Genomic DNA, 21,878 nt, shown 5'->3' on the forward strand with positions numbered 1-21,878 from the left:
GAGACACCTTTCAAAAGAAAAGAAATCTCATCTTCTCTCTCTGCCTTCCTTCCCTCTTCCCAAACTTCCACCAACATTTCAGGTGCATTTTTCCCTGAAAGCCATAAGTTTCTTTTGTGTCTCTTAGAAGGCTTTCTTGGATGGCAGTAGCTGTTTTGGATATGTGTTTATTTTCCCAACCCTTTTCTTCTAGATGTTCAGGAGGAAGTGTTAAGCAGAATGAAGAAAGAACAATGTCATGGGGAAATTGTGGCTTGCAAACTTTATTTTAACTCCTTTCTTCTGCTGCTTCCAGCTTCAACAATAGAACAAGGTGAAGAGAGAACAACAAAATATAGCATTAGTTTCCCCACCCCCAATAAAGTAATTCACGTATACAGTATACATTCTCTTTTTTTCACAGTAAACCTAGAGGGGAGGGGACAAAAAAAAACAAGGGAAAAACACTTTTTACAACTTCTTCCACTGTGTGCATGCCAACTAAATGGGAAAGGCAAGAGAGAAAACGAGAAACACAGCTTTTATTTTTCTTTTGTTTTCCTTTTTCTTTCTTTTTTAAAAAGTTAAAAACACTTAAAAAGACAAACAGATAAATAAAACAAAATGGGAACCCAAAAGGAAAGAGGGTCTGTGACAATCAAAACTCAAGACAACTACAGCATAAATAGGCAGTTTCATGTTGTTGGGTATATTTTCAGAGCTACCTGCAGAAAGGGAGTTTAACCACAACACTAGAGAAGAGAGAGACAAGAAATGAGAGAGAGGGGGGGTGTATTTCAGAGGAGGGATGAGAAAAAGAAAAAAAATAGGAGTAAGGAAGAAAGTCTTCAAAAGTGCAATGCTGTATATATTTTGTACATCATTTCCATAGCACTGGTGTCAAAATAAGAAAAGAGGAAGAGAAGGAGGGGAGGTGAATTAAAAAGAGACAGAGAGTGAATTTTTTCACAGCCATGATTAACAGAAGCTATTGCATTACACTATTACTAATTCTTAACTGGCCAGAAGATGAAAAATAACAAACAACAAGGCTAAAAAGATCCCATGATGTCTCGGTTTTTTTTAAATATATAGTTCATTGTATGTATCAAAGGACATCCAGGAGAAGACGCTCACAGCTATATTGTTTTACAGCAATAAAAGGCGAGATTCCCCTCCCCAAGCAGTATTTATCCTCCCCCCCGTCAGAACCACCGTTCACATTAACTGGAATTAATGGAAGAATGGGGGGGGCGGCTTTCTGAGGCTTGCCTGTCCAGTCTTCCAGCGCCTACTTTTTGTCCCCTGTCTGTGCTTCTCCGCCCTCTTCCACCTCCTGAGCCCTTTCCATTTTCTGTTTCTCCAATTCTTCTTGCTCACATTTGCTGCTGGGGAACTTATCTTTGTTGTTCTCCTTTTTCCACTTCATCCTCCTGTTTTGAAACCAGATTTTCACTTGCCTTTCGGTCAGTCCCAGGGCGTGAGAGACTTCAATTCTCCGCTTGCGGGTCAGGTAAGGATTAAAAAGGAACTCTTTTTCTAGCTCCAGGGTCTGGTAACGACTGTAGGTTTGCCGGCCTCTCCTCCGTCCAGCGGCTGCTGGGGTGCGGGGAAAGAGAAAAGGAGATTGAGAAGACACAGCCACCAGGTTAAGGGACAGAGGGAGAGAGAGCGAAAGACGCGCGCGCACACACACGCACACACACACACACACACACACACTCAGAGAGAGAAACACACACACACACACACTCGGGGGGGGAGAGAGAGAGAGAGAGAGAAACACACACAGTCACACAAAGGCAGCGGCGGAACTGCCCTTCTTGTACGGTACAAAGGGGAGGTTAATTACACAGCCATGGATGGAGAGAGGCACTGACGAAGAGATCCACAGATGCGCTCTCCTCTGTTCGCCCGAGCTTCAACCTCACCCGGGGTGCTTGGGTAGCTCACCTCGCTCCCTCCTTTCCTCCCATCCCTGTCATTTTCTTGGGAAAATTATTCCCTTCCTGACATCCCAGGTTTCTGGCAACAAACGCCCTCCCCGGCCCTTAAAACAACCGCCGCCGCCGCCGCCTGCCCCCCTCGCATCTCCAGAGATTTAAAAGATAATAACCAAAGCGGCGAGAGGAGGGAGGGAGGAGGCGGAGGACGCCAAGGAGAGACACAAAAAGGGGGTCTCGGAGGTTGTAAAAGTACCATAAACTTTAGGGGAAGCTTCTCCGATTGAAAGAAGGAGGGGAGAGAAGTCCAGTTCTCCCCATTCAGGAGAAAAGGTTCCTTTCAGGGTAATTAAGCGATAAAGCAATTCAGAGGTGCAAAAGTTTACGCTCATAAAACAGTACAAAGTAACCAAGGGTTGAGGTGGGGGAAGGAGGGAGGGGATGAAAGATAGTGGAAGAGGTGGGAAAAAAGGAAGGCGAAATTGCTTTATGGGATCAGGAAATGCCTTCTCGATGGCTGGCCGCCTGGCCCTTCCTGAGATGCCTCCTCACCTTGCGGTCTCATCCAGGGAAAGAGTTGTGTGGGAGACGGGCTCTGCTCCGAATTGTCCGCGTCCTCTGCCAGGCCGGTGGAGGCTAGCTTGCAATCTGGATATTGCACCAGGTCGGATTCCTGAGCGCTGAAGAGGCTTTGTCTTTGCAACGGGTCATAGCCGTAGAAGTTGCTGGGATCCCCGTGGCACGCTACGGCGCAGGGATTCTGTTGGTAAGGGGAGGTGGAGAGAGAGGACGCTCCGTGGTAGAACTCCTGGATCTGGGTGGGGTGCTGGAAAGTGCCCCCCGTGCTCGGGCCGTACACCACCGTCGGTCTCCCTCCGAGTTCTTGGGCGAACCCACAATCGTAGAAGTTGGGGCGCAGGGAGTCCCCAGTTTTGTACTTGGAGAAGAGGGAGTTGACAAAATAGGAGCTCATTGTCATATAAATAGCTTATTTTAAATAGGTCTAGATCTAGGTACCAGGGTTAGGGGAGATGAAAAGCCACAGGATGTTAAAAGATTACGAAGAGGCGCCAACCAACGAGTCTTTGTGATTTCCAGGAATATATACAGATATGCATAGATTTAAAAAAAAAAAAATCCTGAGGATGGAGTCAAAACTCTTTCCCAATGAACATGCTATCAGATTCCGCTTTTTTAAACTGCTGCTGTTGTTGTTTGTGACTGTTGTTATTATTATTCCTCTCTGTATGTGTGTCTCTTTCTCTCTCTTCTCCTTTTTCTTCTTTTTTCCACCTTCTTCTTTAACCCCCCCCTTAAAATATATATGTATATATCGGCACTTAAAAAAGTTCTCGCTTTACATTTCCAAGGCGAAGTGCCAGTTCATAAACAGTTTTCCGTGATTTACTTCGGAGCAAATGAGTTTGTTCATATTTCGCAGTGTCTTTTCTGGATCATTTGCATCTATTACGGAACCCTCATCCTATTGGTTTCCACATACTCCACACGGACTCTGAACAGCCTGCGAGCAGGAAGGAGAGTGAGTGGGAGACAGAGAAGGAAAGAGAGAGAGAGAGAGAGAGAGCAAGAGAGAGAGAGCGGAGAGCAGAGAGCGCAAGGGAGAGAGGGAGGGGGTGGGTGGGGTAAATATAGAGATTAAATATGCTAAACTATCTACGTTAATGAGATATCTCTCGCCTTCGCCTCGCGACAAATCATCTACCTAAGCCCACCCAAAAGATTGATATTTGGGGAGGGTTGAAAAATTAAAGAGAGGCTTTGCTCCCATCGTTAATTTTCATTTTTTTTTATTTTATTTTAACGAGGCAGTTTTAGCCCTTTGGAAAATGTCAGAGTTGCTTTGGAAAACTCTAAAAAGAGGCCAGATTTAATTGCTATTCCTTTTTTTCTAAAAGCCTCCTATAAATGTAATTGATATTTTAATACCAAGTTATCAAATCCTATGGCGTCCTATAGCCTCAACATATTTTAAAACAAACGAGATAGTCAGATTTAACATTTTAATGATCAATTTCCTTATTATTGATAAAGGCTTAAGCATCAGTGCCAAAAGAAAGAAAGGGTCCATTTGTAACAGCCTCCTTCCAAAAAAGATAGGGCCTTAAACTGTGTAACAAATTATACTGCACAAAAAAATTAAAGCTAAATAAAAAGATGTGTAGGCACACAAACACAGACATACACACAGAAAGAAAGTCAAACAAATAAATATCTAAAAAAGCAAAACAAAACAAAACCACACACACACACTGGTATGTTCTTGCCAGTTATATTGCACTACATAAAAAACTGTTAAAAGAGTTTTTATGAGTTCTTCGCTCCATGGCTATAAAACCCAGGTTTCGATTGGCACCTAAATACCATTATTGCAAGATGTTGGGGTGTCAATACTGAATTAAAATGATTATAGTTTTTCATATATAAAGTTGACTTTTCAGCTCCCTGATACCACCCCTCCTACCACATTCTCCCCCCTTCTGTTCCAGCAGAAGGGAAGCTATCTCCCATCTTCCCTCATTTCCCACCACAGATGTGGGTCTCCTTAACCTAGGGTTCATATGTGTGCCATCCTCAGAAGTAGCCCCCCCCCAAAGCCTAGTTCAAACCACAAGGTGCTTTTAACTGGGAAAGATCCCCCCCCAGAAAAACAGGGGGGGGAGAGAGAATGAGATTATAGGAAGAAGGTTTTCTGACATTGCTTTAAGTTGCTTTCAGCTTTGCTAACTCAACCATTCACACCACCTCCGCCACCACCACCTATGACCACCGGAAAGTAAATTCTAGGAGTCCTTTAGCTCTATCAGCAATTATTTTCATGGAGCTTTCTGTGTCCTCCCTGCTCCAAAAGATGCCAATCCTAACCCTCAAATGTAAAGTTTCCCAGCTGTATAAGCTTGTTTTTCCAGTCACTCCTTCACACCCTGATACACAGAGGTGATATTTCTGCATTATATGAAATCACATAATTTTTGCTTGCTGTGATCTCACTTTTTGTGTTGGGAATCTTGAAAAGGGCCAAACACTCCAGCTTCTCTTCTTCCAGCCGTGCCCCTTCTCCACCAACATACAGTTATATTTGGTTAACATCCCAAAGATGAATTCAAACAATTCCAATCCAATCCAAACCATTTCAAAGTTCTGTATATCTTTCAGTCAAAATCCTGAGATGTATCTTTTGAAACAATAATTCATATTATGATACCTATTCAACTGAGAGGGAAGGAGGAGGAAAGAAACAAAACAGAATGAGAAGGCTTAAAAATTATATTTTAAAGGTAAAAACAAGTCTGTTTCATTTGTTTAAAGGCTATTTTTTCTCCAACCCTTCTCCGCTCTCTAAAATTCCTGAAATACTTGAAATGAGTGCTTAAAAATAGAGCTTTTATTTCTATATTTTCTTTTCCTATCTGCTCAATGCAACAAACACTTTTAAAAAAATATTTGATTATTGCTATCCATAAATTTTTCCAGTAATAAAACAAAATAGGGGCCAGCTTTTTCCTTCTCCAATATTTTCCCAGATTTATAGGGCAATCTTTGGAATCTTACTGAGAATTTAGCTCCAATATTTCCTCAGCAACTAAGCCACAAACTTTCTAACATTTACCTGTGAAATGCAGTCCTACACTACTGAACATAATAAGGATTATCTCTGAATAAGTACCTACAGGATTGCTCCATAAGCTCTCTCAAAAATTATTCCCACAACTAGTATGTATTTACAACCAGTCCTCAAATACTTAGAATTTGCTGGCATTTTTAAAGAAAGATATACCTGGCTGACATCTCCGAAGGCATTTGTTAATCTGCAAACGCTGACTACCAGGATGCGCCTAGTGCTCTGCTCTGCTCTTTGTGTGTGTGTGTGTGTGTGTGTGTGTGTGTGTGTGTGTTTATGGGGGGGGTGAGAGAGAGAGAAAGGAGAAAGAAGAGGAACCAGAATTAAGATAAGATAGCTGAGTTATCCTGGAAGTTAGCATTTTAAGAAATGTGCAGGGCAATTTAGTGTTTGATATCCTATGAAGAATCGTCATCAGCATTAAATCATGCGTATACTGTACTTGGGGCCTCTGATGAAAGGCAAATGTTTCTATTATAGGGAATGGGGAGGGGGAAACCACCAGAGAAAGTGAGAATATAATTTACAAATACCCAGCGGAGGAAAGATTTATTAGGAAATCTATCCCCAAAATACATCACTTGGTAAATTGTAAGTTCTCATTGTTTTATAGCTCCATGAGTGGATTAAAAAAAGAGGGTTTTTTTCTATTAATTAGCACAAAGTACATCTGGTTAAAAGATTGCAGCTTTTATGTATTTTAGAGTTGCTGAACATTGCCTGGAATTTCAGTAGAAAGGGGAAGATGTTTTCTTATTTTCTGACTATCCACATTCAATCTCTCTTTTTTTCCTTGAAGTTCAGTTTTGTAATGTAGAAAATCCGCTGGGTATTATTTAATCAATTTATGGAATCTTGACTGTTTCTGACACTTGGTTATCTTTTTTGTACATTTTTCTTTATAAAACATCTTTATTAAAATGTATTCTGATTGTAGTTTTTAATCACTTTTTTACTTCCTATTGATCTCTTTTATTCATAGAGTTCCTTTGTGAACTGACAGTGCTTTTGAATGTGGCATTGGAAAATACTTGTTTCACATACACACAGAAAAAGCAGGTATACATATGTGTGTGTGCCCACGGTTACATACACACATACACATCTATATCCTTTTTTTAAAAAAGAGAGAGGTTGGTGTTGGAGTTACTTGGTCCTAATTATATTTTGAAAGAACCATATTACAGGTAAATTTCTCTTTGATTCGCCTAGAAAGTCCCTGTCCTTTTCTAATGTAACTAAGCACAAAAACAAAATATTCTGGAATTTGTGTTGCCACAGAATTCCTTCACATTCTTCAAAAGCTGGACAAGTACACTGGAGAATGAACAGTTCAACAACTCTGCAAATATTTAAGGATATTTATGATGATTCTCTTAAAATTTCCATACTATGTAATGATTTACAACGATTCCCATCAAAGTATTCCCAGATATACTGTGGGCTGGATAATGCATGACATTTCCCAGATTTTGTGACCTATCTTTCTTCTCTAGCTAAATAAATCCTATATTTTGAAAATAGCGGTATAAATATCGAATCCTTTTGACATCACGAAACAACTAGAGGGGCCAAAGAACATTGCTCCGCGGTTAAAGAACTGTTTGCTTACAATCACACGCAGAGAGGGCTGGATGGGATGCAGAACACACACGTTTAATCATACCCTGGGTAACAAGTTCAGCATTAAATTGTTCCCACAAAGCTCTGTTAAGACAAATGGGGTTGCGCAGAAACAATTATACAAACTCCCCTTCTTTGGCTCGGAGTGTGTGCAGGAGATCTTCTCCACGGCCTTTGTGTGACAAGTTTTCATCCTTCCTTCTTTGCTAGCCTTCCAATGGGCCGAGTATTTATACCTTCTGAGAAGAAACGCTCCAGAAAGATCGCCATGATTAGTCCTATATTTTATGCTTGGGGATTTATTCACAATAGTTTCGAGCAACAATTCCGTTTATTGTTCGTAATGAAATCAAGGTGTTGTAGACTCACGAGAGAAAGACACTGCGGCCCGGTTATTTCTGCCATGGAGTGATAGCACCATCTAACGACCATTCGAAGTAAGACGCCCGTAAAAATAATAGATGATAATAAGCAAAGATGGTTAGGGAGATTGGTTGTGATGCTTTTATGGATCCCATCTTTTCCATTGTGTGCATTTTAAAGGGTTGTTACCTATGATAAATCATGGAGGAGTGTATAGGATTTCTTCTGAAAGTGACCGTCGCCTCCTGCCTCCTCAGAATTCTTGGTTAGTTCTACGGCGTTGCTTTCCATCCGGTCGTTTTCAGGGCAATAAAAGACAGAGACCGGGGATTCTGCTTTTGAAAAACCACCATTGTTTTAAAGCTGGAGACTAAACAATTGAAGTATTCTGCTTTGGAAGGGAAAGCTTGGGTTGTAAATAGATTAAAAAGAGGGCAGAAAAAGCTTTTCAAAACCAGACGTCTGGCCAGGACTTTGAGTGTGTGTCTACATTTGGTGGTGATGGTGATAGGGTGTTGGGGGAGGGGGAGAAAGGGGGTGTTGCTGAGAGTTTATGATCCAGGATGCTGGCAACTTGAAAGTGATAAGAAACGCCTGGACAAAGAACCCACAGGATTTGGATACATTAAGAAATGCTTTCTTTCTGTCCTCCCTCCTCCCTGTTTCATTTCCCCCCTCTTTTTAAATCTTTCTTATTTCTGCATGAAATAGACAAAAATACATCTTTGCTTCTTCTTCTTCTTCCTCCTCCTCCTCTTCCCCCACCATAGAAAGACATTCTGGTAATTTAGGAGCTTCTGAAAGTTTCCTACTCTTGTTTGCTTTACAGTCGCTTAGTTCCTTAACCTTCAGAAATTTATACCCTATAAAGTTTTATGGTGGTCATATTCTTTTATTGCAGCCTACCACGCAGAGTTTTCTTCTCTCTTTTATGACAAGCTACTTTCCTACTTCTACTCCAGTAATACCCAGCATTTAGCAATCATTTCATTTTTTTTAGAATATATATTCATGTGTGTGTGTGTGCACACGGGTGCGCATGTACACACACATATACATACATGCATGCATGTCTGTGGTAATGGAGATAATTTGCTTGTTGTTTTTTAACAAAGGCTTCATAACCTTTCAAAAAGTTGTACAATTATGTGGATTTTGGACATAAACAAAAATGGAAACAACAATGCATGATTTTCTTTTGAATAGAGTATAAAGATATCCAGATGGCTTTGGCAAAATCCAAAATATTATTCTTTTAATCTGAGTTATTTTTTGATAAAAATTACCAGATAATTACTGGGCATTGAAAAATATTCCTTCTCTGAAGAATTCTGGATCATCATCCTTCCATCCCTGTGGAAAACAACCTTCACTGTCTACACCTTTCTTTATGTAAACATCACATTCATTCACTCATATATATTCCCTCATTCATTCATGGGTCCTTTATGTTTTATTTTGTTTTCTGGTGTAAAAGTAGCAAGAAAGACTCTTTTAGGCACATATTGAAAGACAGAGAACTGCTTTATTTCTGTTTTGCTGAAGAGATTTAGAGATGGAGCAGACTTTACAAGGAAAGAAATAAAAATACACTGAGAATGAGCTTTTTCTAAGGACAAAGGAGAGAATCTCCAACAAACCAAATCAAATCTAAAAGATCTTTATAATACACACTAAAGAGCCATTAAAGAAAAACAAACACAAGTGCAAATATTTCTGCAGTTTTAGAAAAAGGCATATAACACAATGAGATATAGGTCAGGGTCCCCTTTAAACTGATTTTTATTCTGTGGGATTAAAGAACTGTGGAAAATACAGTTTGACCTTATAGAACTGAAGAAACTAATTTTTTCAACATTTTTCCTCTACAGAGAGACTTTTTTTTCTAATGAAATCAACTAGTTTCTCTTATTAATCCATGCGTTACCAAAAATGCAGCTTTCAAAAACATTTCTTGTCTTCACTAATAAGGTCTAGGAAGGCATCTATGACTAAAATCAGTTAATATGCTAATACATGTGTGGAGAATGTTTTTCTTTACAAAATGTTTATATTAATCTTGGAAGAATTTCAGAGCAGTTTTTCTGCAACGCTCAGGGTGTCTGATCGGCCTTGAGAATTATTGGAGGCAAATAAAAAATGCCGCGATAAAACCCCAAACCATCTCAAGTCCTCCCACAACCCAGCTGGGGTGCAATAGGCTCTCTAATGCTGGCAATCCTATCTAAAAACCAAACAATACCTCCAACTTTCTTTTTATTAGGAGAAGTTAAATAGATAAATGCAGAAGCTCAGACTTTTTCTTTAAAAATCCAATGTAAAATTGGTTTTGAAAACAGTATGAAGTTAGCAGAATTTAAGCCATGGGTATGCCCTATATTTTTCTCCCGCAGCAACAATTTGTTAGCTTTGTAGAGGATTTGCCCAGCAATCCTTCTTTCCTGATCTAAGACAACTTGCCTTGGATGTGGGCATTTCAAGTTTTTGTTTCTCCCCCCCCCCAAGCAATTTTTCAAAAACCCACTAAAATATTGTTAAAAATGTGCTGGAGTAAAAGATTTATTTGCTTGCCATTTCAGAAAATCCTTCAAACCAGGCAATGCTATTTGAAATGTAAAGTTAAAATCTGCCTATCAAATTTTGAAAGAATGACGGCAGACAAAAAAAGTGGTAGAAAAATTCTGTACATCACTCTATGAAATTAGATTTTTCTTCTGGGATTTCTGTCTACAAAGAGCCTTACATTTAGGCAAATATTTTTCCCCTCCCCTCTTTCTCATCCCTGTTATGTTATGAAAATTTCTCACCAGTAGAATGGTGTTATTTCTAAAAAGTGGGAGTGCATAATAATAGCAATGGAAATCAGTTTAGAAATGTAGAGCCATGTCTGGTTCTGCAACTGTTTAAAAGCTTAAAGTGGTTTAAGCCCCATTTTACATTCTTATAAGCCACAGAAAACAAGAGGAACCTTCACAAGAGCACATTCACAAAGTTTTCCCTACAGAAACGACAGAAGAGCCCTCCCAAAACCATATATGCACCTTGCACTAAAGTAACTTACCTACCCCCCTCTCCCCAACCCCATTGCATCCCAGTCCTCCAAAAGGTTGGGGTTGAACTCATTTCAATAGTCATAAAGGAAACAGAATCCCAAGTCTGATTATTTAAAAGTGGAGAATGGGGCTAACAAAGACATGGAACCCCCTTTTTATTTAATGGGACTGTTTTTCTGTTTGTAAACAATGATGGTATAAAAAGTATTAAGAATCAAAAGAAGCAATTTCTAGCTCAGAAGCAATCAACTACCCTTTTGGGTCACTCCCGTGTTCCTGTTCCTTTAAATGTGAAACGTGCTCCAAGACAAGGAGAGGGGTAGGAACCTACAACATTCAAGTATTAAAACTTCTCTGTGAAACCGGATAAATGAGGGTTGACTCAGAGACCCTCTATCACACTTGGTACTTGAGTGCCCTTCTGAATAACTCTTGTCCTTAATAAATTATAGATACCAAAAGCAAAGAGTCCCTTGCTTTTACACATTTAGGTATCTAGCTTCAGATGCAGTTCAAAGATTATAGCTTTCTGACCCTCTTTTTCTCCTTAAAAATGCCTTAGTGGAAGGTTGAATTTTCTCCAAAGTCAAATAAAGAGAAGGAAAGGAATAAGCAAGCCAGGGAATGTTTTCCCTGGATGTCTGGTGAAAGTTTGGGCATTGCTTGGGGCAACATTGTGACTAAAATATTTTTCTTTCTAAAAGTTGTTCATCTGATAGGCTAAGGGAGGAAAGAGAGATGCCTTCTGAATGCAAGCCCTCAAAAAGTTAGTGGTTTATAAATGTTTTCCTGGAGTTTTCCTCCTTGTACTCCATGAACAGAGGGGAGATCTTATTTGCCTTAAGAAAAAGAATGTGATGAGGAGGTTGAATTGGGATATCCTTCACTTGGGCCTCTGTATAGTTGTTGCTCCTGGATCAATCCAGTTCCAGCCTGGGGATGGGGGGGACGTGTCCTTACTTGATGACAGGTTTAAGGTCAGCCTTTTTTTTTTCTTTTTCTTGGCTTAATCAATAGCATTCAAAGCAACCCTCTTCCAATTGCTGCCTATCCAATGCCTTGCATTACAATTCTCCCCATTTTTATTTATTATGGTAAGGAGGGGGGGATTTGAAGCTCACACTATTTGGAAGGCTTCAGGTTTGGGAAAGTCTAACAAACAAAAGAAGTAGCTATGCTTACAGACTATTGCCTATCAACAATTACCTTTCAGTGCATAGCATCCCCCACCCCACTTATTGTCCCTTACTGGAGTGATCAGTAAATATATTTTAAAAGTGGGAAGGTTGTCAAATGGAAACAAGCATGTGTAGTCTTCTGAATCCTTTTCCTGTCAAGCAGGAGAGGCCTCTTTCTGGCTTGCTTGCTTTTGTCCTCATCTCAAGCACAGCTGAGAAGGAAGTCATTGACCATCAAAAACCATCTAAGTTTGGGGGGGATGAAAATTGGGGTAGAACAGAGAAAGGAGGAAGCAGAAGAAAGTTTCACTCTTTTCCCTGTTCCTTATTCATTTTCTTCATTTTCATCCTGCGATTCTGAAACCAGATTTTGACTTGTCTTTCACTCAGGTTCAGAAGCCTGGCCACTTCATGTCTACGGTCCCTGGTGAGGTACATGTTGAACAGAAATTCCTTCTCCAGTTCCAGGGTCTGATATTTTGTATAGGGGCATCTTTTCTTCCTGGAGGAACGAGCATGCAACCAGTTGGCTGCTGGATTACCTGAGAAAAACAAACAAACAAAAAACAACAAAACAAGGTTACTCAGGAATTGACACCAAAACCTCCAAGTTTCTTAAAATCTCTTTGGATCAAGTTTTGAATTATTTGAAGACAAGCTCATGTGCAGTGGAGACCTACCAAGTCTTATCTATAATATAATGTTGGAAAAGTAAATGTACAAAATATATCTGCAGTCATATTTGACATGCAACTAGCAAATAAGACTTTAGAAAGGAAAGGGGGGAAAGGAAAATCAAAATGAGTAATTTATTTCAGAGATGGAAGATTATATCTATTTACATATAAAAGACAGAAAGGTAGGTAGGTAGGTAGGAAGGATGGAAGGAAGGAAGGAAGAAGATGGTCCTTTATTCAAATGTTTTAAATGAATCTATTTATATGGTACTTGGATAGGTAAACAATCCACACACATATTTTAAAAATTGGTGTGAAAGGCATATTTTTCCATCCATTTATATTTCCATAAAATAGAAATTCATTCATTCCTTCTTTTGTTTCTTACAAGAGAGAAACATATTGCCCGTGTTTTCACCCATAACTCCTAACCCAGCAAAGTAGGGGATCAAACGGAGAGGGGAGGTATCTTCTCCTGAAAGCCACAACAGTCTCCCCAGCAGTGGCATATGGTGCCTTCTGCCCATGGATATTATTTTAGACAAGCAGAGTTTCAGAAGTAAGAGCCCTGCATTGGAGAATTCATGAGACCTTTTATAAAGGGCAGAGAAAGACCAACATTGTGACTAGAAGCCAAGTCAGTAAAATGCGAGAGGTGAGTAAATAGATTTACTCGAGACTACAGTAGGTCTGATGTGGCCACCTCTCCACCAAAGGCAAAACAAAACAAAACAAAAAAAGGCAGCTGGGTGTGAGTGTGTGTGTTGTGCTGTTCATGTAGAGCCAAACTAGCTTAATCCATTAGTAACTGGGTTCTTTCACATACAGGGAATTTTGCTACCAAGGGAAGGGGCTGGGGGTGCTGCAGCAGAAAAGCCAGCCTCTTGCCTGGTTTCCTGGCCTCCTGCTGAAATTAAAAGCAGCCTTGCAGGTCTGAATTCTTGTTGAATGGCAAGAGGGGGTATGGCCGCCATTTCTCCCTGGATAAAATGAAATCCATTCTCTCTCTCTCTCTCTCTCTCTCTCTCTCAAAACACACAACAAGCACACACACACACACACACACACACTTAGTTTCCACTCTCTTCCTAATCTTAGCAATTACTTCCTTCACAGAAGTGGCTGACTCTAATAAGCAAAAAATTAAATATTAAAGAAAGTCATTTTTGTTAATAATTAATACTGCTACCTATCTTCAATGGCAAGGGAAGGAATTCTCCACAATGGTCCCCTTTTTAGGGATATGGATGTGGGTGTGATTTCTTGGCATTTCATGAAAAGATGAGGTATGGCACAGGAAAACAAGTTTATTTTTCATTTCACACAATTCCTCAAACAGGAAACAAAAGACAACAAAACAAAACAAAACAAGAGAAGGAAGGAAGAGGAGAGGTGTGTGAAGAAAGAAGGAGGGGCGGGAGTTTTAGTTAGTAGGCTATTCTTAACACCAAATGCACATTCATAAATACATACACAAAAGCACACATGCACATATAAAGACAGGGTGTGTATTAGACTCAAGGCAATGCTTTTCTGTCAATAAAGAAGCTGAATTGCACAGAGGTGAAAGCCTAACTTCTGTCTGGGGCAAATGGGGTCCTTCTCTTCTTTTGCTTCCCCCCCCCCATTTCTACCTTTTCCGCATCTTCACCCCACCGAACTTGACTCCGATACCGGTGGACAGTCTGGATCTCTGGGAACCGAGCCTTTTCTCAGCAAGGTCTCTCTCTCTCCCTCTCTCTCTCTTTTTACTCTCTCTCTCTCTCTCTCCCCCTCCATTCTGGAGCCGGTGGGAAGGGGAGGAGGGGAGGGAGTAGAAGCCAGAAAAAGCTTTTCTCTTCAATCTTCCCCATTTTTTCAAATATTTAAATTTGAGAAAAATTCAAATACAAAATTGTTGTCATCATCATCACCATCACTGGCACCCCCTTTCCTTCAATAATGGAAATAAATAAATAAATTTCTTGGAAAGTCACCTTGTGAATGAAATAACCTACATCCTGATTTGAAACTATTAGGGAATCCGCATGTATCACAATACTGAAGTCAACTCTCTTGTTGGAAATATCCCCGGCATTGGGCAAAAGGCAAAGAGAAAGAAGCCGAGAAATTCGCCTTGCATTATAAGTAAAAAGAACAAAAGAAGATTTGCATTAATTTTGATTTAATTTCCATTCTTGATCCATCCCATCCTACTCCAGGTTTCCTCACAATATTTTTCCTCGAAGGTGCCTGTGGGGGAGGGCGGGGAGAGATAATAGTGTTCAAATTGCAGAAAGAAGCCTACATGATTAAGTTTATAATATGATCCTCTTAATAAATTTAAAACAAAGAAAAACTCCTAATAAAGCTTGCTTCTTTTATTTATTGATTCAGTTTTGGGGAGGGAGAAGGGAAGGCATTGGGTCTGAAATATTCATACCCACGCGGGGGTGTACATTTCATACCCAAACAACAATAAACAAAGAAGACAGCGCACGCTACCAGGGATCGGGATCCTTCAAGGTAAATAAGGACACTTGGAGAATTGAATCTCCCTTCTTAGTTCTTAATGGGATCCTCTTTCCACACTATTTTCATTCTCCCGTCTATTCCTCCTTTAGCCTCTCTCCAAAGAAGCATACGGACACACACACACACACACCGAGGCTCATTCAATACTTCCCCAATCTATTATTGTTGTCCTCCACCACCGCCAATTTTTATACATACAACCGAAGCTCGCGAAGCAACTGTCCCTTCCTCACGCCACCGGCTGCAAGTAAAGTCGAACCGCGTCCCTTCCAACCCACACTGCCCAATTTCCACGCTTATTTCACTTCCAACAATACACTAAAAGCCGGGCAAAACCACCCGCTCCAGAACCCCCAGTCCTAGATTTAACACCAGTGGCTTAGATGGGGGGGGGGGAAGGGGGAGATTTCTCTTTTAAAATCTTTTTTTTTTAAAGCTTCCCTTGCCCATTGTGCCTTTTATGACACCCCCCTCTTAGGTTTTTATGATGTTTACTTCCTCACTTTTTATAACTTACTTTGATCTGGCCTGCTTTTGTCCTCGCTTCCTTCACAAACTTTATTGTCCTCGAAGCTGGGCCTTTGACTGGAAGCGGTCCCTTCCCTTCCAGCAGAAGGGTCTAAGTGGTACTCCTGTGTCCCCTGTTTACGGATCTCCCCGGGGTGTCCCAGCAGCGGTTCTGTTTTAACTGGTCCCTGCCCAGCTGCTATATTTTCTGTTCTGGGCACTGGCTCCAGCCAGCTTCGTAGATACCTGCTCTCTGAGGTAGGGATGTTTTGATGCTGGAGGTAGGGATGGTAGACCGAAGGAAGGGTAGCAGCAGTGTGTGGCGGCAGAGGCGTCCAGGAAGCGCTGAAAACGGAGGATTTGGGCTGGAAACTACAGGAGGGGAACTCGAGGTGTTCGGTGTGGGTAGTTTGCCTGGAGTTTGAGTATTGCCCGGAAGAGAATTTAGCGGCGGGAGAGTCTTCGTTGTCATGGCTTATAATGGAGTCGACATAGTAATTGCTAAGAGTTCCAGAAATTGACATTCTTGGACATCCTACGAGCACCACGGTTCAATGAAGGGGAAAGCAAGCGAGCGAGCGAGCGAACAAGCAATAAAAAAAATAAGGAGTAGATCTCTAGTTAAGCTGCTGTACAGATATTAGAGTATACGGGGCGGGGAGGGGGGAGCTGGTTGGGGAAAAAAACAAAACAAAACAAAAAAAAACACCAAACCAGGCGACACTCTCGCTTAACCCCCTTTCCTCCTCCAGCATCAACTTCCCAGCCAAGAAAAAGTACAGTCGGGACTGCCGGGTTGGGAGCTTCCAGCAAAATGATTGGTCAAACTTTTTTCGTGAGGCTGATAAAGCGTCAGGGCAGGCGTAAATCAATCCTGGCGGAGCGGGGCGGGCGGGCGAGCGGGCGGGGGGGGGGGTAACTGCGCGCCCGGGCTGTCAACCGCTCTCTGCATTCCATATCAAGGATGGATGGCGTTCTGTCGAGGCGGTGTTGCAAAACGTCGGGGGTTCAGAAAGCGAAACGTACAGTGCAAACGGGGATGGGAGGGGGCGCCGGGCTGGGGGTGGATAGATGCTGCAGCGATGTCGGTGTGGGAGGGGGATCGATTCCCTCCCCTGAAACATGAAAGAGAAATGCTGAGTTTTGTCCTCTCTTTGCCTTCCTTAAGGCTCTTCTGGGGATTTCTCCTTTTACCCCCCTCCCCCGCCCCCCCCCAAATCTATAAGCGGCCATTCTGGATTCCTTCGCCCGCCTTCGATATGTCAAGGCTACTTATCTCAGCCGGGAAAATGCAATATGAATTGTGCTTTCTTTTCTCTAAAGTTTTCCAGAAGAGGGCGGGGGATGAATCGGGTTACGGTCCAAGGCGTCTGGATGCATGTACGCGAGAGACGCTTTCCACATGGTGGTGGTTATTATCACTATCATTACTATTGTGGTTGAAAGATAAGTTGTAGATGGCGAGGTAACCTATTGTAAAAGCTTTTAATACCGGAAGATTTTCCCCTTTCCCTCCCTCCGTTCAACATTAACTGTCAAGGATTTGTATATAGAAGCCCCCTCCCCACTATTATATATTAAACGTTGCTGCACGTGTACATTATATATGCCGGTGTGGATGTACGGGGCGCGTGACCTGATGATGCCTGAATGAAAGCTATAGCTTGTAGTAAAACAGTAGCTTGTATGGCAAACATATTATAAGAAAGGTCTACACACGGGTTCGTATATTCACACTCACGTATCTACCGTTCCCATATATTTTTTAAGCATGTGTATTTACATGCAGAATCACTGTGGGTTATTAACGTTGCTTTGATAGACAAGATTTTAAACAGGCAGAGCGTGAACTAGAGAAAAGCTGCCGGTTCCGGACTGCAATAGCCCCGTTTGTTTGGAGAGCAAGAGAGGGGCGGAGGATCTTGGTGGAGAGGAGACGGATTTGCACTGCTGAATCTCACCTCCCCTCTCTCCTTCTTCCCCGCCATATACACGCACTTTAATTTTACTACCCTTGTAAAATGTCCAATCCGGTACCGCTTCTTTTTCTTTCCTCACAGAAGGCGTTAGACCCGAGACGGTTAAATAGTTGAATAAAACTTACATTAGCTTTCTTTGATTTTTATAGCCTTGAATTTACTGCCTGTGGAAAGGGAGAGTATTTGGGGGAGGGGGGGGAAAGCCAAGGATGGGAGAGATATCTTGAACCTTACAGAACCTTCTTTTTGCCTTCCTCTGTTCAACCTTTTTTTAATGCTGCAGAATGAATCCAACACAAGCCAGATCCTTATGGATTTCCATTACTAAATCTCGTTCACTGCATTTTGCTTCCGAAGAATTCTCCCGTTCAGGTCAGCGGCTGTGGAGCATAGATTGACAGCATAGATCCTAAAAACATATAATTGCAAGTTTATGTCCTCTTTTCATTATTGTTTAGTGGCATTTACTTCTAAGTAAATATTTTTCGTTATATCAGCATTGATTTATTATACCAATGCTCTCCGGCTTAACTGCTTTGCCAAGCTAGCTGTCGGGTCTGCGTCAACAATGCCTGCTCGTAAATTCCTCTTCCGTAACCTGGTAGATCCCGTTTTCTTTCTAATGGAGCAGGAAGTGTTGGGGGTGGGGATGTTCTGCTTTTTTCCCAACAAGATTCAACTCTTCAAAAAAAAGAAAAAGCAACAAGAAAAGAAAGAGATCTTTAGGCTTTCAGCGAAGAGTTTTAAAATGGGTGCAAATAGACATTCAATATGAATGCAGAAAAGGGGATTGTATTCTGTGACTTTCAAGTAAAAACTCCCTTTTCTAAGCACTGGCTTTGACCAAGTAATTGGTCTCACTGAGGTTTTGGACAACTCCATTAGTCCTTCTAGAAGAGGTCCTTCTGGCAATGAAGAGGCTCACTAGGTCCAATAACAACTATGACAGACTATGCTGAAGCATCCTTTCGCTCAAATATATTTTCTTCTTACAGAATGGAAGTGGCTATAGTCAAGATATGGACCAGGATGATATGTGTAAGTTTGGGGTTTGGAAAGACCATAGTTGGGTTGGTAGGTAATAAAGTAGATCTGAGCTGGCTTGAGAAATATATCAATGGCCAGAAAATTGGATGATAGATGCATGCATAAATAGAGTGAGACATTCAAAGGAAGAATAGAAATAGCCTTTCTTTCTGGCAGAAATTAAAATATATTAATTAAAAGAAATAACAGGGGGCCCAAGGCATTAGAGTTCTGAGAATAATTAGAGTAGAAGAACCTTAGAAATTCTTCTAAGTTCTCAAATTCTTCATTTGAGAATAAAGGTACTGAGAAAGAAAGAAGTGGGGGACAATGAGACAAGAACTAAATGTCATCTGAACTAGTGGAAAGCTGATACATTCAAATGCTGTAGTAATTGATTTCTTCTTGGAGTAATATATATGGAAAACATATATATATAAATAAATAAAACATGGAAAACTAGCCTGCACCCCATTCTTTTCCAATTTATACTCTTCATTTGTGGTTCAAAAGAAGGCAGAGGTGAATAGTTGGAAGATGGAAGATTGTCTTGCACACTTTATGTTTGAACCTCAGGCACATATATTTTGCACTAAGCAGGCTAATTGAGATTATTTTCAAATAAATCTTTAAGGGATTGCAACTGTGATCATGTCCAGTCAAATGTAAACTATTTTTGACCTAACAGTTTAAATGGTCAAATTCAGCTTGGTCTTCCTTCTCTCCCTGCAATCAGTAATAATAAAAACCTGGGTACTTCTCACTGACTGTTATTTAAGGATTGAAGTCTGAAAAATGATTAAATACGGGTGGATAGAACCCTTCAAAATGAAATCTGATAGTTGGTGTACGGACACATTAGCATTTGAGACAGAATTCTGTTTCTGAGTTAATATGCAGAATAATCCAATTCAGCTTGGTTTGGGCTAATAAAGTTGGTTCTTTAAGTTTCTCCTAGACTCAAGGAACCATTACTGTTCTATTGTTGTTGTTGTTGCTCCCAAGGCAAACTTTGCTAAAGGGGAGGAAAAAGTCTCAAAATGTTTTCTTTTAAATAATCTCTTATTTAAAATGTGGCCACTACTCAGTTTTGTGAACATACTCTGGGGAAATCATCTGACAATGCATAGACTGCTTGATTTCCTTGGTTTACTTTAATATTTAATAATAATCTGACTAGGAAATAAATCAGAGTTTTTATGTGAAATAGATATCCCACAACAATTAAAATAGAAAAAAAGCAAAAAATACAGTTGCTTGGCATTTTTTATTTTTATAAAATCTGACTTGGAAGTATCCTCTTACACTTTGGGCATTCAAAAGTAAATATGGACTATTTGAAGGTATTATGGAAAGACAGGCTTTTTCATTGGCTAGAATGTAGATGAATTAGCAAGCATTTTTGGAAGTGGCTAAAGGGTTTTTTAAAAAAAGAAAAAAGTTATGAAGTTTACTGAAAATTAATTGAAAAGAAACACCTGTTCAGTGTTTTTTGCAAGAATTTTTTTTCACATTTTATCTATAATGAATATATTCTTAGGAAATCCTCAGGCACCTCCTATAAATAATTATGAGGCACGCTAGCAGCTGAGCACATAATTTTGTAGAGTATATAAATTTATACTCAAATGTCATCAGAAGAGTTTCCCTGAAACAGAATCCAGGAATTTCTCTAGTAGAGCAAACCACACAAGAAGACCTGCAAAAGCCATTTGCCTTCCCATGTACTGGAGGTTTTATCCAGGGATATATTCATTTTAATTTCTTCTCTTTCATAAAAAAAAAAGCCATAGTGCTGATCCATCCACATTATCAAGACAGAGTCTTTGGATATTCTGTGTAAAAATAGAGAGATCAACCTTAGTTCATTTTGAAAATATCATGCAGACTAATGTCTGGGAAATAGTTTTCCTTTCTGAAGAATTCTGGTTTCCAAAGCCCTAGTGTGTTAAACAGGCTTCCCTCATCTCAAACATTTTTCCAAGGCCATTTACTAAACACAGCAGGGACAGCAAGAAGATTACAGACAAGAGTAATTACTAAACAAGACTTCCAGATACTATCCAATCTAGAGAACTTTAAGCCAAAAAGACTCAGCACACATAAATAAAAATCTCTTGACTAAGTTTGAAATACCAGATTTGCTTGATGGTGTAAACTTATTTCTGCTTGTTAAGGCAAAGGAGACATTCTGTTTCTTTTTTCTTTTTTAAGTTGGCTTTCAAAATCTGTGACCTATTTAGAAAGTGATGGGGCATTTATAGCCAAAAAATTAAGAAGACTCATTCCATTTTAAACAAAGAACAGTATCTATCCCATAGTAGACAACAGTTGGCTGTTCAGAAATACCTTTACTATTTGGGGGAAGAGTAGTTCAAGCAATGTTTATTTCAGAAATATCAAGTTGCACATTTCACACTCTCTAGACTTCTGTTTAATGTGTTACATATACTGTACTGAGAATTACTTTCCTGAAAATATCCAGCAATATAATTAAATTTAGGGCTATAATGTCTTTCAAATCATGATTTCCCCCCCTAGCCTTTCTTTCTTCATTTGTGTTTGTTGCATTATCATTTGAGATAATACCTCTTCTGTCTGACCAATTTTTCAAAGAAATGATATTTCACCATGCAAACTTGAGATTATAATACTTAAGTTATAATATATAACTTTTCTTTTACACTTGATGGCAATTATTTTATTTAAAAGCTCACAAACGTCACTAGCAATCCCTCCCCGCATTTTTTTTATTCTTAGTAACCCACCATATGAAAAAAAAAAGTTATCCCTTTTCCAAAGGAAAACTTGCCCTTTCCATGCTTTTCATGTCATACAAATAACAACAACAACCGGTATCTCTGTAGCTTCTATCTACCTGATTAAACTGTATCAAATGTTGCAATGCTCCTTGGAAGTGCTGGAAACTCCAATGATAATTGCTCTTTCAGGCTTTTGAATGAGCAGCATTCAAAATGTAGACCATCTTGCTCTACATACCTTGGGAATGAACCCAGTGAATTTAGTGGCACTGGAGGACTGCATATAGGTAAGTTTAAATTATTCAGAAAGGAGCTTCTGTAAAACCGGAGCGGGAAGTTCATACACACGTGACTTTCACTGAAACATCCCCCTTGATCCATATGATTGCAAACGGATTCCTTTGAGTTATAATGGATCTAACTTTCAAAGAAGGGCGTTTGGGCTTCAGTTGCAATCCAAAATAGCCAAAACAAGGGCTAAATTAGATTAAGAGGATGAAGGACCGTAGACCCATGAAAAAGTTTCTCCCCGGGCAGGGCCACCGACTCTTGACACATTCGCGCCTCGGCAGAGATTTCTCCCCCCCACCCGCAAAAAATAGCCTACGATTTCAGCCTATTCACTCAACTCCTA

The 21,878-nt window shown here is 40.2% G+C and overlaps 2 protein-coding genes across 9 annotated transcripts in view; both read right to left on the reverse strand.

The window, feature by feature from the left end:
- Window positions 1-257: 257 nt before the first annotated feature.
- On the reverse strand, window positions 258-3,441 carry HOXB8 (homeobox B8). 2 transcript variants are annotated; one of them, XM_039333150.1, is made up of 2 exons: window positions 2,475-3,441; window positions 258-1,575 (listed from the first exon to the last, which is right to left on the reverse strand). In XM_039333150.1, the coding sequence occupies exons 1-2, from the start codon at window positions 2,899-2,901 to the stop codon at window positions 1,271-1,273; spliced, it is 732 nt and encodes a 243-aa protein (XP_039189084.1). In that variant the 5' UTR covers window positions 2,902-3,441; the 3' UTR covers window positions 258-1,270. The 2 variants fall into 2 exon arrangements, with proteins under 2 accessions (XP_039189084.1, XP_039189083.1); XM_039333149.1 differs by having other exon boundaries at window positions 259-1,578.
- Window positions 3,442-9,053: 5,612 nt separating this feature from the next.
- Window positions 9,054-21,878, reverse strand: part of HOXB9 (homeobox B9) — a 45,899-nt gene continuing 33,074 nt past the window's right edge. For 3 of the 7 annotated variants that reach the window (XM_039333148.1, XM_039333147.1, XM_039333145.1), the window contains one exon: window positions 9,054-12,321. In XM_039333148.1, coding sequence (XP_039189082.1) covers window positions 12,086-12,321 — 236 coding nt within the window. In that variant the 3' untranslated portion in view covers window positions 9,054-12,085. Of the gene's footprint in view, window positions 12,322-15,487; window positions 16,256-21,878 lie in introns of those variants that run through there. The other 4 variants (XR_005555488.1, XR_005555486.1, XR_005555485.1 and 1 more) reach the window with 2 other exon arrangements.

The sequence above is a fragment of the Crotalus tigris genome, unplaced genomic scaffold (genome assembly GCF_016545835.1).
Source record: "Crotalus tigris isolate CLP2741 ecotype Arizona unplaced genomic scaffold, ASM1654583v1 scf7180000024472.5447098, whole genome shotgun sequence".
Classification (NCBI taxonomy): Eukaryota; Metazoa; Chordata; class Lepidosauria; order Squamata; family Viperidae; genus Crotalus; species Crotalus tigris.